Below are 12,261 nucleotides of genomic sequence, written 5' to 3' on the forward strand. Positions count from 1 at the left end.
GTGTGATACAGTGCAATCTGGTACAATTATTTGTTTAATATAGACAATTATTTTTCGAAATAAGCCAAAAGTGCCGTAGCGTACCTTCTTATACGTTGTTCATAAAGGACCAGGGACCGTTTTCAGGTTCTTGCCATTGTGATCTGTCACGTTGAATTCCCTTTCAGCAAAATAAAAATCTGATTTATAATAAAGTCAAGCCATCAAGCAGTTCATAGTACATTGAGATCAGCTCAGATGTCCTTGTATTGATGTAGTCATATCTATTACTTTAAAACACATTTTCCATTCGTATTGGTTAATTGTTACACCCCTACTTTTTATTATCATGTTATAACATGGATTACATGTTAATTTACATTTTAAATGCTCCTTTGCACATTTGGCTTTATCATATGGCCAAGAAAAAATCATTGGTGCCTTTATTCCAGGTTGACATTCCATTCTCTTAAATGATTGATCTGCAAGTTTGGCTTTTATCCCCCGCTGGCCGAAGGTCCAAAGGGGGATTATGTCATGGCAGTTTCTGTCCATATGTCTGTCCATCCGTCCAAAAAAGGGTATAAGCCTTCTGAAATCTCTCATGCTTTTAGGAGGAACTTTGTGTCCTTTTTATAGGTTGGTAATATGCATATTGTAATATTGTACAAGATTGACACATTTTGGCAGTGTTATGGCCCTTGATTAACATACCTAGACACCGTCAGTTTCATGAGTTGGTGCCTGCATTCTGAAAATCAACTCCTCTCACGTTTTTACAACCCCTGGCAAAAATTATGGAATCACCGGCCTCGGAGGATGTTCATTCAGTTGTTTAATTTTGTAGAAAAAAAGCAGATCACAGACATGACACAAAACTAAAGTCATTTCAAATGGCAACTTTCTGGCTTTAAGAAACACTATAAGAAATCAGGAAAAAAAATTGTGGCAGTCAGTAACTGTTACTTTTTTAGACCAAGCAGAGGGAAAAAAATATGGAATCACTCATTCTGAGGAAAAAATTATGGAATCATGAAAAACAAAAGAATGCTCCAACACATCACTAGTATTTTGTTGCACCACCTCTGGCTTTTATAACAGCTTGCAGTCTCTGAGGCATGGACTTAATGAGTGACAAACAGTACTCTTCATCAGTCTGGCTCCAACTTTCTCTGATTGCTGTTGCCAGATCAGCTTTGCAGGTTGGAGTCTTGTCATGGACCATTTTCTTCACCTTCCACCAAAGATTTTCAATTGGATTAAGATCCGGACTATTTGCAGGCCATGACATTGACCCTATGTGTCTTTTTGCAAGGAATGTTTTCACAGTTTTTGCTCTATGGCAAGATGCATTATCATCTTGAAAAATGATTTCATCATCCGCAAACATCCTTTCAATTGATGGGATAAGAAAAGTGTCCAAAATATCAACGTAAACTTGTGCATTTATTGATGATGTAATGACAGCCATCTCCCCAGTGCCTTTACCTGACATGCAGCCCCATATCATGCAGATTCGAGATTCATCACTGAATGACTTTCATCCACAGTCCACGATTGCTTTTCCTTAGCCCATTGTAACCTTATTTTTTTCTGTTTAGGTGTTAATGATGGCTTTCGTTTAGCTTTTCTGTATGTAAATCCCATTTCCTTTAGGTGGTTTCTTACAGTTCGGTCACAGACGTTAACTCCAATTTCCTCCCATTCGTTCCTCATTTGTTATGTTGTGCATTTTCGATTTTTGAGACATATTGCTTAAGTTTTCTGTCTTGATGCTTTGATGTCTTCCTTGGTCTACCAGTAGTTTGCCTTTAACAACCTCCTATGTTGTTTGTATTTGGTCCAGAGTTTAGACACAGCTGACTGAACAACCAACATCTTTTGCAACACTGTGTGATGATTTACCCTCTTTTAAGAGTTTGATAATCCTCTCCTTTGTTTCAATTGACATCTCTCCTGTTGGAGCCATGATTCGTGTCAGTCCACTTGGTGCAACAGCTCTCCAAGGTGTGATCACTCCTTTTTAGATGCAGACTAACGAGCAGATCTGATTTGATGCAGGTGTTAGTTTTGGGGATGAAAATTTACAGGGTGATTCCATAATTTTTTCCTCAGAATTGAGTGAGTCCATATTTTTTTTCCCTCTGCTTGGTCTAAAAAAGTAACCGTTACTGACTGCCACAATGTTTTCCTGATTTCTTAGTGTTTCTTAAAGCCAGAAAGTTGCCATTTGAAATGACTTTAGTTTTGTGTCATGTCTGTGATCTGCTTTTTTTTTTTTTTCTACAAAATTAAACAACTGAATGAACATCCTCCAAGGCCGGTGATTCCATAATTTTTGCCAGGGGTTGTAGTTGGAATTTTAGGGAAACTACAATTCCTTGTGGTAGGTTGGTAATATGCCTTTTTTAATGTCATTTGAGTTGTGCTCATTTTACCAAAGTTATGGGCCTTGATTAACAAAGAGACTCCATCAGTTTCATGCTTGGGTGCTTGCCTTCTGAAATCAACTCCTCTCACACTTTTAGATGAATTTTCATGCAACTTGGTACAAATCCTTGTTATAGGTTCATAATACGGATATTGTAATATTGTACAAGATTGACACATTTTGGCAGTGTTATGGCCCTTGAATAACAAATCTAGACATTGCAAGTTTCATGAGTTGGTGCGTGCTTTCTGAAATCAACTCCTCACGTGTTTAAGATGAATTTTTGTGGAAATTGGTACAAGAATTTGAAATTTTTTTCAGAATGTAACAAGCACTTGTACCAAGCACCATTTGCCAGCGGGGGATATATTGTGCTCTGAGCATTCTTGTTGTTCATGGTAATGGGTGTTTTTCTTGTAGATTCGAACAGAGCTGGAAATGCACATGACATGCAACCTGCGAGAGTTCAAAGAGTCATTGACAATGAGATGATTGTGATTCTGGGCCAGATGGACAGTCCAACAGAGATCTTTGATCATGTCTTTTTGGTTGGTTGATACTGGTGCACAACATGCTTCATTTTACACTTGGCATGAGTCTGACTTTGCTCATTTGCACAAGATTAAAATCTAATTGGAAAGATAAAATGAATATCAACAAAAATAAATAATACCAAAGTATTTTGTTGAAACTTTGCCACAAGTTAATTGAAGTCTGTCAGAATTTGTCTTAGATGTAAGCCATGTTAGGAAAATGCTAAATTTGATGTAGCAAAGTCTGATAGAAATTTGTCATGTAATTTTAAGGTACTTTATCCTTGTTTGTTCTGGAGAAAACACTGGACATCGGGCTCATCTTGCTGCTCAGATAAAGCATTATGTTCTGACTTGAAGCATCTCAACTAGTCTGAGGATTGCTTTTCTTTCCTACAGGGATCTGAGTGGAATGCATCCAATTTGGAGGAGTTACAGAAGAGCAGGTAAGGTGCAAGGAAAGGAGAAGCAATAGAATGTTCAAATTACAGTTAAACCATAAATGATGATTTGATAATGAAATGTCGTGTGTTACACTCTTTTTCATGCAATCCCCCTCTCACTGTCCTTTCTCATCGTTGCTAAGAGTTCAGTATATCCTGAATGTAACAAGAGAGATCGATAACTTTTTCCCTGGCCTGTTCGAGTATCACAACATCCGTGTCTATGATGAGGAGGCCACTGACCTGCTTGCCTATTGGAATGACACCTACAAGTTTATATCTAGAGCCAAGTGAGTCTCAGAAGCCTCCTTGAGTTATTTTGGTTCATGGCACTTGTGTTTTCTGTCCTCTGTCTTGTCTCTGCTTTATCCAAGTATGATTTTAAACATTTTCACAATGTAGCACTAAGGTTCTGTTATTTATGCATGATTTGTATGAATGTTAGGAAAGCTGGGTCCAGGTGCCTGGTGCATTGTAAAATGGGTGTCAGCCGCTCTGCAGCCACGGTGATCGCCTACGCCATGAAAGAGTACGGCTGGGACTTACAAAGAGCTTTTAATCATGTCAAGGAGAGGCGAGCTATCGCCAAGCCCAACCCCTCCTTATGAGGCAGCTGGAGGAGTATCAGGGCATACTGCTGGCCAGGTATACCAAAGCCCGTTTGTCTTCTTCATGCACAATTGCTATTTCATCAAGTATAAAGTTTGTGTTTTTGAGGCACATGAGCTACAGCTAATAAAATGTCATGTGATTGCAACACAGGGAGACAATTGGGGGCTGTTGAGCTCTAGTTTCACCATCAAAAAACAAAGAACAGAAAAAACGTATGCACACATGCCCAAATGTACCCACGCTGGTTTTATTCAGAACAATTACGTGAATAAACTTTTAGCTCATCACGCACATGCCAGATGGGAGCATGAAATGGGGGGGGAGTTATGGTTAGGGGAAATGAGACAACTGCGCTATGGTTAGGGTTAGAAAAAGTAAAATATAAAACTGCGTCATGGAAATGTCACTTATTTCGTGATGGGACCATGAAAAAAAAAGCATGAGACTGCCCTCACCATGTTGTTAGTCAGGATGAATGAGTCATGCGTTGAACCAGGCCACCTAGCTGTGATGTTTATATATGCTGTACAGAGAGAGTGCAGCTCAAACTAGTTAAATTCCTTGTATTCTGTGGATTTTGATATGATTTGAACATTGATGGAATGAAAATGTCTCCGATTAACAAAAACAAATTCATCATGTGATGGCACTGTTATAGTAATATGTGTGGAGTTAATAGCTCTGATTAGATTAGGGAAATGGCTCTCGCTGCAAATTGCGCTTTAATGTTGGAATGTGTTGTACTTGGATGACATTCGGATGATTGCGTTCCACACAGCTGGCATGGCTCTGCGCAATGTTGACTGGCACACTACTGAGCGACCAGCAAGCTCCTGCTGGAATGCCCCTGTTGCCAGGAAGCCCAGTGTGGTCAGCACCTGTGTGGGCACAGACAACCCCTGGCTCCTCGCTGTATTGCTCTCTGGGCCGGCCGCAGTTCTGTGTGCAACTCCAGTAACACTGGCTTTGGTAATTGAAATTGGCTCATGAGCCAGTCATAGTCATTTGCAAGTAAATCCTTGCGTTCCCCAAATACACGCTCATGTCGGATTGCACCATTTGCAAGGTCCTCTAACAACGCTAACACGGGTGTTGTTGGTGCCATTTTCCTCAACACTTTGCACATGCTTTTACGTCCACCCATATAATTGCAAACACGTGGGTATGATAATTGTTCATCAGTGTGTTTCTAGAGTGCACATCACTCTGACTTCATGTTTTCACATTAATAGTTCCCAGCATTACCTCTACGTGTAGGCATGCTTTGTACATGAGGCTCCTGGTCACTTCTGTCATATAATTGGGTCTGGGCTCTTGCTATAACAGGTTTACATACATCAAGGCTAAAAACTTTGAAACCCAGTTTATCCAACTCCACACACACATTTCATGTTGCCACACAACAGATGTTAAAACAGTTTTGTGTACACTCCCATGTAAAGTTATGTTAAAATAATTATTGTGTGGAGTTGGTGCCACAGAGGTTCGTGAGGCGGGTTTGTGACCAGAGCTGTAGAGGCCACTGTGATCATTGGGACTTTCAAAGCAGCAGAAATGTTTCTGTACCATTTCCTACATTTGTGTCTCAAGACAATCCTGTGTCGGAGGTCTACAAACAATTCCTTTGACTTCATGTTTGGTTTGTACTCTGACACACACTGTCCATTGTGGGACCTTATATGTAGACAGGTGTGTGTCTTTCCAAATCAATGTCCAACCAACTGAATTTACCCCAGGTGGACTCCAGTTAAGCTGTAGAAACATCACAGGATGCACCTGCGCTCAGTTTTGAGCTTCATGAAAAAGGCTGTGAATGCTCATGTACATGTGATTTCTTTGTGTGTGTGTGTGTTTATATATTCAGAAATCTAAAAAGGAAAAAAAAACTTGTCTGTGTTGAATTTTGAGGAAAAACGTTTGAACTAAGGCTGTAATATAACAAAATGTGGAAAAAGTGAAGCCTTGCGAATACTTTCGGGATGCACTGTATGACCAACTGAGTAAAAAAAAAAAAAACACTACACATATTGCTCAAATGACCCGCAATTCATGGAGGGATATTCCATGTACCATAACGTTTGTTTGGAGGTTGATTGTGTAAGGAAGTGGATCTCGTTTACGGACAAATTGGTCGAGAAAAAAAGGGAGGGGGAACCAAGAACCATAGAATATACAGGAACAGAGGAGGTGCAGGCGGAAATAAAGTCTTGCCTTGTTCTTCACGTTGCACCCCCTAAATTGCATTATGACACCCACCAACGCGACGGAGATCTTTGAAAGGGTCACTCCACATCATTGCATGGCCACGGATGGAGTTGTAGAAGCATAAATCGGGCTTTAGGATTTTAAGGTAACACTCCATAGTGGTACCTTAAGAGTGACTCGGCCAAATGTAATCCTTCTTAATGCACAGAATGCCCGGTGCTTATTTAAGGCAGGTGCTTATTTTTTTTCAGATGGAGTTTTGACCTGCCCATTAAATGAGGTAGGCCTCCATTCAAGGTCAGGCGTTTAATCAAGGAAATACAGTACTTGTTAACTGTATGTCAGATGCAGTAATTGTTGAACCAGTGTCTGAAACAAGATCATAACTGCTTTGGTAGATGAGGGTTTTTTGTATTTTATTTTGGCATATTTAGTGGTTAATTTTGAAATTCCGGCAATACAGATATTAGGTATTTTGTGACTTACATCAAAATACACACACATATGTATGTGAAATAATTTGTAACATACTGCAAATTTATGAGAAACAATTTTGACTGATAACCTTTTACAATGTTGTGTGTTGAAGTGTTTTTCTTTTGTTGTTTTTGGAGGTATTTAGTATTTTTGTTTCTTTATCCCTTTCTCGTGCAGCAAACAAAGACACAATAAACTTTGGCGATCTCACTCTGATAGTGACCTCTCGGAGCACCATGAACCTCTGTCCAAATCCCACGCCCAACCTCACAGCCTGGGCCGCTCAGATCCCCATAACCAGGCCGGCAACACACCTGGTCCTTCTGTGAAGGAACTGCTGGAATCTGCGGGCGCTTCATTAAGGGCTTGTAAAGGGGCCCAGTCTGATTGCCAGCCTGGTACTGGCATCCAGTCCAATCAGCTCAGCTCTTCATCAACAGATGGGGTGATGGTTTTATCACATGATGCTGGAGCTCCAAGCCCTAAGAGTCCTTGTCTTTCTGCTGTAGGATGTAATCAGCTGAATGCCCCCTATACTGAAGCCACAGCTGGATCTGTGCCTCCAGTGTCACCTCCGCTTTCCAACGGTGTATGTGACTCGGAGGAACAGTACTCATCGCCGCCTCAGACCCAGCCAAGAGCCGCCACTGTGGTGCCTGAACTTATAAAGACAGACGTCTCTGTGGTGACTGTTGTGGAAAAAGTTGTCGTGGGCCAACCTCTTCCACCCCCATCCCTTCACCACCTCTCCCTTACCATTGCCCTGCCTCCAACTCAAGTCTTCACAGACAAGGAGATCCACTCGCCTGTGGTAAAGCCTGGCCATGAGCCACAGATACCAGTGCCTGAGCCTGTAATGGTGCAAACACCAAGCACACAACAGGTCGGAGCCCAAAGCCTGTCTGCACCAGTGCCTGCCGAAAAAAACGACTGTGAAAAACCTTTTTGTGCGTCATCTTTACACAGTTCATCTGATTCTCTCACCACTTGTGACTCCGTCAGCCACCCTGGTGCCATTATTCAAGATGAGGCATTGTTCACCCCCAGTGCAGATCACATTAACTTTTTCAGTGCCAGAGAGAAGTTCAAGGGTATGACTCAAGATGGCCAGCCTCACTGTGTTGCAGGACAACACTCGCCCCCACCGAAGAGTTGTGGCAAGGAGCAGCAAGTGATTGGACAGGAGGACTCAAGAGAGGGAAAGGAGGAGGAGATCATAAAGGTAAGACTCTCCTTTTAATCTAATGCAGGATTGAAAATCAGTTCTTACTGAGTAGTATTCATGTGTGAATGTGCTATGCTGGACATCTCAAACTTAAAAGTAGTTCAGACAGATGAAGTGATGTTAGTATTTTTAACTGAAGGATGCCACCTGGTGGCGTAAAGATTGAATAACTAGGTACTGTGATACCTTTTACATTTCAGCTCATCTTTGTTTGTACTCCTGTTTTGTAGGAAACTGCTGTTCCTGCACAGGTCACAGGACTGAAGCCCGTGGTGCACACAGACTTGTCATCTCTTCACCCTCTCAGCCAGCCAGGGCCTCCAGGCTCCCGGGAACAGGATATAAGGAAGTCAAAGCAGGAAACAGAGGACAGAGATTTTTTATTACAGAAGGAAGTTGGGAATGTGAAAAACAAAGAGGAGGAGGATGCAGTGGCGGCTCCTCCTCATCTCTACAGTGATTGGACAAGGGGCTCGGTCCGGCGGGTCACACGGCAGCTGGAGCAGCGAATGAAACAGGAGCATGAGTGTCCTTCGCCCTCCTCATCACCGCCATCGCTTTCCGCCCCCTCCTTCTCTCAGCGTCTCTCAGCTGATGTCAGCGCTCCAGTGGTACCTAATACCCAGGATGCATCGCTATGTTCACAGGGGTTGGTAGTTAGCACTGGGCCCAAAAAGCAAGAGGGGGATGGTGGGAAGTTTGTTGTTAGTTCACTAGTAAATAGCAGAAGCACAAAAGCACACACACTCAAGCCTGCTGATTCTCGGTTGATTTCTACCTCGTCGTCATTCCATCACTCTGCTCAATCGCCCTTTGCATCTGTGAACTTCCTGTGTTTAGAAGGAGTCACACAACTTGAATCAGGCACTGACTGGGACAACTCAGAGGTCCCCCATAGTGACACCATCATGAGGGAGACTTGGGAGACGTTGTGTAAACTCGGTGCCTTCCTGCAGCAGGTCAGCATGGGCGGACTCTGTAAGGACAGGTGTTGGGACCAGGTCTTTGGGCTGGATGGCAGAGCCACAAGGAAGGCAGGTAGCAGCCTCCAGAAGAGAGTCAGAGAGGTGGAGACTCTGATTCGCAGGGCAGGGCTGACTCCTCCATCTCTGATGAAGCGCTCAGCCTCTCTGGCCAAACTCGGCTGCCTGGAGCTTCGAGCCAATGACCTGAGTGAGTGGGGGTCTAGCCGAGCCTCTGTAGCCCTGTGCTCAGCAGAACCTCCGGCTCACACAGTTAGTGACGAGTCCAAAAAACAGCGGGTCCACAACTGTCCTCCTTTGCCCATTCGACAAGCAGAAGTCCTCATGGTTCCCACGGAGAGGCTCTCTGAAGCTGGAGATAAGTCACCAGAAGTCTCTCCACCTTCAAATCAAAGTCAGCCAAGAGGTACTCTCCCCAACTCTGGCCAAGACTCTTTGATCGCACCAGAACCGATGCCCATGATGACGAAGCAGCAATATGGAAGGACTCACCCCCTGAGGCGGCTAAAGAAAAGAACTGTCAGTACCCTCTACCACACCTTGTAACTCACTGTGTGTGTGTGGCTCATGTGTACCTGTGAGAGATGGAAATTAATTGCATATGTTTGATTTATTCAACATAAATCAATGTATGTTGCCTTAAAGGATGTTTTTAGTAGTTTTTGTGCTTTTTTTTTTTTTTTTCCTCCCCTGCAGATCTGCCAAGAGCCTCTGTGAAATCCATGCTAAGAGATACTTGTCTTGATGCAAGAACAGTGACAAGGCTCTGAAGGTTCCAGGTCAAATAAGGCATTAAAACACACTGTAGTTTAAACACTTGTAAAAGAACTCAGCAAAAACAGTCATCCAACTTGGTAACTCATTGGAAATGTGAATGTGCTCAAGTCTGCACATTCAGTAATAAAACTTAGCCTTTTTTAATCTTTGTTTACTTTATTGCTGTTAGTGGATTGAAAAGTCTGACTTGATGTTAGGTGGAATCTTGCCTCTTTTTCCTCCCGTCTTTTCTATATTTCATCATTGTTCATCTGTAGATGTGCTGATTTTACTGGATGGCTTCCTGGTGCAATCTGACACATTGCCGGGTTTCCAGATGTGGGGAATACTGCTATTTATACTCAACTGTTGCATCGAAACGATGTTTGAAAACTAACGTGTCATATTAAGAACTAAGCCATTGCTAACCGTGGCAAGCGTTGGCATAGGTTGAGCATAACACATGTAACCTGTAAATGAATACATTTGACTGGATACATTTTTCAAACCTAGTCATCTAATAAAATATCAACTCAGACTGTTCCCCTAAAGGAAAACATAAATAGCCCACAATATTATTCAGATATGCAAAATTAGTTTTGGATCAGACCCCCCCCCCCCCCCCCCCCCCCAAAAAAAAAGAAAATATCTGATCCAGAAATTTTGTCAGATAATAGACTGAAAAAAAAAAATCTAATATACTGGATCAGCACAGTCTTACTATGTAGTCACACTCACCACAGTAAATGGATTTGGCATAACTGCATCTGTTAATGCTAATCACAAAGGCATGATTGCATATAGTGGCACTCCTCCACATCTGGAATTTCGGTAAATTGCAGAAAACCTTTGTCACTGTTAAAAAATATTTCAACTATAACAATAACTCCAAATCAGAAGTTTGTAACTTTGGCAGACATTTGTCAGAAAACTGTATAGAAGCTCCAGATGTTTCATTTTGATGCTGCTTGGGACTGATTTTTAAATGTGGTATATGCATCTATCGACAAGGAAGCTCAGGTCGAACTTCAGAAACACATTAACGTGCTTGATAGCTGGGAGATGTCTAATCGCTGGATTTGTGTGTATGTGAAATAACTGGAAGGGCATGTGCCCAGTGGCACGTGTTCAAGCAAGTGAAAATGTTTTCTTGTACTCTAGTTTAATGAGGAAAGAGGCACCCTGTTTTGTTTTTTCTCTAACTACACAATACCTCATTAAGTCTGAACCAAATCTGCTCTGAAGAGATGTCAGACCCTGGATTTCTGGAATGTCTGCCATCAGAAACCGTTTTATGACTCATTTTCCTGACATCTACACATCTCTGTTTTAAATTGTCCTACATTTTGATACCACTTTGTGTGTACATGTGTGTTAAAGGGCAAACCTGGTGATTGGGTATTTGGGTATAACTTGTGAATTTAATGTTTTATTTTTTGTTTTTGGCTGTAAAGGTAAGAGTATATTGTGACATTTTAAGAAGTGCATATGATTTTATATTTGGTTTATGTCTCAGTTTGAATGTTTAGCACAGCTTTACTTTTTTTTTTTTTCTTCTTTTAAGCGATTGTCTCTTCTGTACACATCTGGGATGTGCCTGTGACTGGCAAGTGAAGCTCTCTGCAGTCGACCAGAAATGTCTGTACAGGGACGTCTGTCATACTTGCACTTTACTCCCTTTTTCATTTTAATATGGCTTTTTTTAATGTATGTTTGCTACTTTTGGGGAGCAGACATAGTAGCACCTGACAGATGTGTTAAAACTTGATTTCCCACCCCCATTGATTTTAAACTCACTGTAAATATTCTTTTATATCACGTGCTGCAACTGTGACTATTAAAACAAGAGATTATAGAAGGTCCAGTGGTTTTGCTGTATGTGCACGCTTGTAAAGTTCTCATTGTATTGGTTTCAACACAAGGAAAATGTTGGTTTAAAAGTATCTTTGTTTAATTCTGAATTAGAAAAACTATCAGGAGTGCTGCTCATTCTTTATATTGATTTGTCTCTTTAAAACTTAAACTGTCCTGTGGTTATTGTTCAGTTTGGACATATTAAAGAGAATTTAGGTTCCACTATTGAAAGGTTTCATCACTGTTATGTGATTGGGAAACATGATCCCTAAAGCAAATCAGAGTGCAATGTGAGCTATTGATCAGTGTTTCCTTGACATGAAAATTCTAGTGCACTATCTTGACGATCCATGGTGCATGGTCTAAAGTGCATTTGGATTGTGTCCATCTCCATTGTGCTATTTTAGACTGTAATCTGACCGTAATGTAGGGTGCAAAGGGCCTTTATTTACTCACTAAATTAGCCATGGACGTGTTTTGGACTAAAGAGATGAACAAATCAGTCTTCTTCTGTTCCCTTTAACTCACAAGTGCATCAGTGCCTGACACTTTGCTCTTTACATCTCACATGCAGGAGTGAGAAGCTTTCTGGTGAGAAAACTATTCTGCCCCCAAAGAGCAGATGTTTTGGAATTATTTTTCATTGTTACGCCGACAACACAGTTGTATGTGCTAATAACTGCAGATATTCTCACACATGCTAACACTGTCTGGCAGCTTCTTACTTTTAAATTCAGACAAGACCAGGATGGAGGTCATTGGT

At 41.6% G+C, this 12,261-nt stretch overlaps 1 protein-coding gene across 1 annotated transcript in view; it reads left to right on the plus strand.

Annotated features, from left to right (window-relative positions):
• Window positions 1–11,721, plus strand: part of ssh2b (slingshot protein phosphatase 2b) — a 71,612-nt gene extending 59,891 nt beyond the window's left edge. Inside the window, 8 exon segments of the mRNA XM_034178195.1 lie at window positions 2,831–2,882; window positions 2,885–2,958; window positions 3,343–3,389; window positions 3,530–3,676; window positions 3,832–3,986; window positions 3,989–4,031; window positions 6,858–7,902; window positions 8,136–11,721. Of these exon segments, the coding sequence (XP_034034086.1) occupies window positions 2,831–2,882; window positions 2,885–2,958; window positions 3,343–3,389; window positions 3,530–3,676; window positions 3,832–3,986; window positions 3,989–4,031; window positions 6,858–7,902; window positions 8,136–9,434 (2,862 nt within the window). The 3' untranslated portion in view covers window positions 9,435–11,721.
• Window positions 11,722–12,261: the final 540 nt, after the last annotated feature.

This window comes from Thalassophryne amazonica, chromosome 9 (assembly GCF_902500255.1).
Source record: "Thalassophryne amazonica chromosome 9, fThaAma1.1, whole genome shotgun sequence".
NCBI classification, from domain to species: Eukaryota; Metazoa; Chordata; class Actinopteri; order Batrachoidiformes; family Batrachoididae; genus Thalassophryne; species Thalassophryne amazonica.